The sequence below is a fragment of the Fulmarus glacialis genome, unplaced genomic scaffold (assembly GCF_000690835.1).
Source record: "Fulmarus glacialis isolate BGI_N327 unplaced genomic scaffold, ASM69083v1 scaffold8994, whole genome shotgun sequence".
Taxonomy (NCBI): domain Eukaryota; kingdom Metazoa; phylum Chordata; class Aves; order Procellariiformes; family Procellariidae; genus Fulmarus; species Fulmarus glacialis.
In genome coordinates this window covers 637-6346 of record NW_009206042.1, presented here as the reverse complement: position 1 = coordinate 6346, position 5710 = coordinate 637, and the positions used below count along the sequence as shown (strand labels likewise).

The 5710-nt window shown below is 53.9% G+C and overlaps 1 protein-coding gene across 1 annotated transcript in view; it reads left to right on the top strand.

Annotated features, from left to right (window-relative positions):
- NUP160 (nucleoporin 160kDa) overlaps nt 1-5710 on the top strand; it is a gene marked incomplete at its 5' end in the record, with an annotated part of 27764 nt that overhangs the window by 21707 nt on the left and 347 nt on the right. The window contains 10 exons of the mRNA XM_009575600.1: nt 304-400; nt 487-592; nt 694-854; nt 1455-1515; nt 2290-2400; nt 3479-3602; nt 4463-4564; nt 4898-5039; nt 5285-5410; nt 5676-5702. Coding sequence (XP_009573895.1) covers nt 304-400; nt 487-592; nt 694-854; nt 1455-1515; nt 2290-2400; nt 3479-3602; nt 4463-4564; nt 4898-5039; nt 5285-5410; nt 5676-5702 — 1057 coding nt within the window. The remainder of the gene's footprint in view (nt 1-303; nt 401-486; nt 593-693; nt 855-1454; nt 1516-2289; nt 2401-3478; nt 3603-4462; nt 4565-4897; nt 5040-5284; nt 5411-5675; nt 5703-5710) is intronic.

Sequence of the window (5710 nt, the reverse complement as noted above, 5' to 3'; positions counted from 1 at the left end):
CAGGAATGGCTGGAATGGATGTTCAGAGGAGAAGTAGGAATGCATTTTAATTGAGGCTGAAAAAAATCTTACTAAATAGAGCTGAGGGAGGGAGACTGTCCTCCTGAGAGACCTTTGCAGAGGATCTCTGCTGTCCAGGATCTCTTATTTCCAGCACAGAAGTCTGAAGGGACTTCTTGGTTCTAAGCCAGAAAAAAACCTACGGAGCTCATCACAAAGCAGCATGTTCGTGGCTTAAAGCCTGCACCCTGGAGATGGCTTTGTTCCCGCTCCTCCAGAAAGGTTGTGCTTCTCTCTCCGCAGGCAGCTGGACTGTCTGCGCCAGCTAGTGGTGGTTCTCTGTGAGCGCTCCCAGCTCCAGGACCTGGTGGAGTTCCCCTACGTGAACCTCCATAACGAGGTACTCAGCCTGCGCTGGGAGGAAGGGGGGCACAACCGCTCTCTTTAAAGGGATTGTCGAACCATTTGAGCCTCTGTGTGCCGCAGGTCGTGGGGATCATCGAATCTCACGCTCGAGCAGTGGACCTGATGACCCACAATTACTACGAGCTGCTGTACGCTTTCCACGTTTACCGCCACAACTACCGCAAGGGTAAAGCTTGGGGTGGGCATGTTGTAACAGCCCGCCTGCCTGGGACACCGCTTCCCCTACCCCTGTGGGTCTTGGCTGATGTATTCCCCTTCTCTTCTCAGCTGGAACAGTGATGTTTGAATACGGTATGCGCCTGGGCAGGGAGGTCCGGACGCTCCGAGGGCTCCAGAAACAGGGAAACTGTTTCCTCGCTGCCATTAACTGCTTACGGTTGATCCGCCCAGAATACGCCTGGATAGTGCAGCCAGCTTCTGGAGCTGTGGTAGGAAACGCTGAGCTTACTGTGAAGCCTCTGACCTGAGCTATTGACTGCGGGGACACTTACAGCTGTACGTTTGGGAAGGAGCTTCCAAAATCCTTTCCGATGTGATGAACAGAGGCGTTGGCCTTCTTAATCTGCTGCTCTCATCTTCTTGGCCAGCTTGCGCAGTGCTGTCTTGCTCCCCTCATCAGTCCTATCCATCACCCTTGTGTCGTTGCCCCTTTTTGGAGCAGGGTGGAAGCAGGACAACTTTTGGGAGGGGGCTGGTGTATGTATGTGGGAATATATCACCTTTTGTTGAAGACAGAGCAGATCTTTTTGGGGAGTCTGAACAGCCAGAATACCAGTCAAAAAGAGAATTACTGTAACATGTTTTTTGTTTCAAATCTGTTTGCGGGGAGGTGGTGACCGTAGCCTGATCAGCTAATGCTGAGCCGTGTTTCTGATAGCCAGAGATAAGTGTAACTTGAACTGCCAGCGGCTGTATGGCTTTTCTGATTCAAATCAAGGCCTGAAACAGATAGCTGGTGTTGTATCGTATTGAGGCAGTTTGTCCTTTGGAAACCAGGTGGGCATAAACTCTCTGCTTTCTCCTGCAAGTACGAACGCCCTGGAGCGTCCCCGAAGAGAAGCCACGATGGGGAGTGCACGGCTGTTCCAAGTAAGTGCCCAGTCCCGGTGCTTCCTCTGACTCTTGTCAGAGAGCAACCGTTCCCCTGGCCTCAGAGCTCTGCGGCTCGCGCGTGAGCTGGGAGATGGCTCAGGGCAGCTCTCGCCTGTCAGGTCAATAATTTGGGGGACTGTGAGCTAGTTAACTCTCCCAGTGTTAGTGTCTCCCAGTTGCAATATGCTGCCATGTAACAGCTATTCCCCAAGGAGCTTCTGTGCACACCTCTGGAGTTTGATGTCTTGTCAGTGCTTTTGCTTTCAGTGGAAATAACTTGTAATTTAAAAAAAAAAAAAAAGCCTTTGTGGGGCAATTTCTGGTTGTTCAAGACTTTGATTGTTTGTGCTCTTGGAAACCCTGCTGACATAGTGAGTCTCTGCTGGTAAGGTCTCTACTCTGCCTGTGTCTACCAAAGCACAGGATCGTGGGGTCAGGTTAGACTCATAATCCTCATCATTACGGTAGAAAAGTTTAAGGTCAGGTATTTTTAAAAACAATTATTTCTGAATGAGCATATGCCTGGCAGTCAGAGCAGCAGCTGCTACCAAACATTAGATAACGTCTCTAATAGAGGAGGAATGGGAGGTTTGTATCACGAGATAGGCACAGTTCAAGGGAGCAGGGAAGGGGCAGCAAAACCTTACCCCTCCTTTGGTGCTTTCTGTGGTATGACTCCTCTTAGGATGGCAGAGGGGCGCAGACATTTTGCACAATGCCCGAGGAGCCCTTTTTAAAATGCTGAGAGCTCTTCGTGTCCATCTGTTACAGCAACTCGCCAAATTGAGATCCTGGAGCTGGAGGATTTGGAGAGGGAGTGTGTGTTGGCCCGGATCCGGCTGACTCTGGTGCAGCATGACCTGTCAACAGCGGCTGTGGCAGGTAAGAGGGATGCAGCGCAGCCACCTCTCACTTCCCCTGAGGTTTTTGCTCCTTATAGCGCTTTCGGTCGTAGTTCGGGTGAGGAAGCAGCAATTTTGTTCTGACCCAGAGACAAACCCAAAAATTGGCAGGGACTGTTCAGTTCGCCACCCTAGCATGAAATCTTGCCACCAAGTTCAGCAGCTTTGGACAGGCAGATCAGGAGAACCAATTTTAAATTTTCCACCATTTTTTGGCGTTGCCAAGCTCTAGTAGTGGTCTGCAGCATGGGGCTGGGGTTGAGCTCATGAATTGGAACAAAAAGGCATCTTTTTGTCTTGCTGGAAATTGCCCCCAGATGAAGCAGAATTAGAAAGCCCTAGAAAAAACACCTGCTGCGAGACTTAAATTATTGTCCTGGACAATCCTGCCTAACAACACAATGCTAGCTTATCAAAGTTGTTCCTTGTTGGGGAGCAGAAAGCTGTAGCTCTCCCACCCTGACCCTTTAAGTATGTTCTGCCACTCTCTGATGAGTTATGCAACATGTACACATTTTTCCCCTTTTAAGTATCAGGAGGAGATGACTTCCCGGTAAGGGATTGCGGGGAAAGGATTGAACAGCTGGTTTGAGGGCAAACCAGAGGCGCAGAGAGCTGAGTACCGCAGTTTCATCTCGTCTCCTGCCACTGCCCCTTCTGCCTGCGCTGCAAAGCTGAGCCTGATGCCTTGTTCACTTGGATACAATCCTACTGCGCCAGTGACAAGGCTGTCCCCTCCCTACTCACCTCAACAGCGGCAGCGTTTGACTACGGGCCGTACGTTGCTGCCTGCGTCCCTCTCCAGCTGGTGCCTGATCAGGGCCGGCTCCGTGGGTCACTGCTGCTTTGTGCAGTCCCTCCAGGATGGCTCCTGGGCTCATGGAATGCTCCCGAGGCCAAGAAAGCCTCGAACCATGCAATGAGAAGCGCTGCTGCAGGGTGTTTTACATTGGGCCGTTAGCACAGTGAACTCTGCTGCTGAATTGCGTGGGGTTAGGCCCCAGTAAGCACTGGGGTATGACTGGGGGAGGTGCTTACCTGGTCCTCCTTCCCTGCAGGCAACTCTACACCCGAGGAAACGCTTGCTCTCCTGGTCCGGGCCGGCCTCTTTGACACCGCCATCACTCTGTGCCAAACATTCAAGCTGCCCTTGACGCCTATCTTTGAGGGACTCACTTTCAAGTACGTGGCAAGATTCTCTCCCCGCCTCAGGTGACGCGCGGCTGGAGACGTGCGCTGCATGCTGCTTGGCAGGGCGCAGCTTGCAGCTCCCCAGGGTCAGACGCCAGCGCTGTCCTGACCTGTCTGCTCACCGTGGCTGCTAACGCTGCGCACAGCCTCAGCAGCTGCTGGCTCAGTGGTTTTGAGGTGGAACTTGCTCTTCACACCTGAAAAGGAAAAATAAGGGAGCCTTGCTGAGCAGGTAGTGGAGGGGAGAGATTTCTCCCTGGTCTCAGGGGAGAGAGCTGGCATCTGACAGTCGCGAGTGATCCCGACCCAGGCACAACCATCATCTGGAGACCGTTGTGGTGAGCTGGCTCATGGCACGCTCCTGCTGATGCCCAGCGAGCTGCTTACAGAAGATTTGTTCAAGCTGTTGAGTGGCTCTCAAATAGCGGTTGGCAGAGCACTTGCTCGTCTGATCTCGGTGCTAGCCGTTTGCTCTCATGCCTCATCTCCGACCCCAGGATTCCTCTTCTCCTTTGCCTCTCCGCGCTCACAGAAGATGCGTTGTGCCTGCAGAGTTGTTCAGGAGCTCTGCTGCGACCTGTTCCTGTGGCTGGATGCACAGAAGGCATCTCTTACCCAAGCTCAGACCCTAAAGCTTGTTAACATAGAGTCGTTATTAATTCCTCTCTGGCACTTAGAGCAGTTTAGAAATCACTCGTAATAGCCTTCTTTTCCTGCCAAGCCAGCTAATTCGTAGCTGTTGCTTGGGAATAGTCCTGCGAGGGGTGGCTTTGATGCTGGCAGCTGTGGCAAGGCAGGGTGAAAGGGCTGGGCTCTGAAGGCACCCACCTTTGCACTGCTCTGTCTTGCAGGTGCATCAAGCTGCAGCTGGGAGGGGAGGCAGCGCAGGCAGAGGCCTGGGACTGGCTGGCAGCAAACCAGCTCTCCGCACTGGTTACCACCAAGGAGTCCAGGTAGGTCCTTGTCTGTGGGGGGAGAAGAGCAGAGCGGAGAATGAGAGTCATTTCTGGAGGCAAAAGCCTTGCAGGAATCCAGAGGGTCACGGGTTCATAAAACCCCCTTAAAGCAGACCTGCAGGACTGGGACAGTGGGAGAGCCGTGCTTCCACAGCACTGTTGCCGCGCTCTCCCCAGCCTGCTGTACTCAGCACGCCCCGCGTTGCTGGGCCTTGAGCACACAACGTTGAACCCGGGCAGCAGGACAGGTCCCCTGGAGCACACCGTGGCCTCGCAGACAGTCGCAGGGGCTGTTGGCACAGGTTCCGAGGAGAAATATTTGCCTTGCAGCGCCACGGATGAAGCCTGGCGACTGCTGTCATCCTATTTGGAGCGTTACCCATCCCAGAACAGCCTGTACCATCGCTGCGTCATCAACAAGCTCTTGGCACACGGGATACCTCTGCCCAACTGGCTCATTAACAGCTACAAGGTGAGAACAGGGTCACTGCTCAGCATGTACTGCCTGCTGGCCAAAAATCCCCAGCTGTCCCAGAGCTGCCGGATCACCTTTGCTTCGACAGGCACCTCCTCATTGCAAGCTTCACCCCACCTTCCCATTCCCAGCTTCAGGAACCCGTGCCGCACGCTTTGTGCCGGTTACTGAGGCTCAGAGCAGGTTCCTCTCGGGGGCTCCGGGGGGCGTCCCCTGGCTGACGTTTCCCTCTTTGCTTGCAGAAAGTGGATGCTGCCGAGCTGCTGCGTCTCTATCTGAATTACGATCTGCTGGAGGAGGCTGTGGATCTGGTCCTGGAGTACGTAGACGCTGTGCTGGGCAAAGGGCACCAGTATTTTGGAATCGAGGTGAGCTCACCTGCAGCGTGGGATGTGGCGGGGACTGTTCCTTGGAGCAGATCCTGCTTGGGGTTTGGGTATTGTGCCCGCGATTTGGGTGACGGTGCTTCCAGGAGAAATGGGTGTGGATAACCTACCCTAGAGGAGGGGACTCCTTGAGTAGGACAAGCAGGTGTCAGGACATGGCGGTTGGGGGCTTTTCCTTGCCGTGGCTGTGGGGAGGAGCGTTTTTGCCACGAGCACAACGCGACGCAAGGGTTCCTCTTCCCTCCAGTTCCCACTGTCTGCCACAGCCCCCATGGTGGGGCT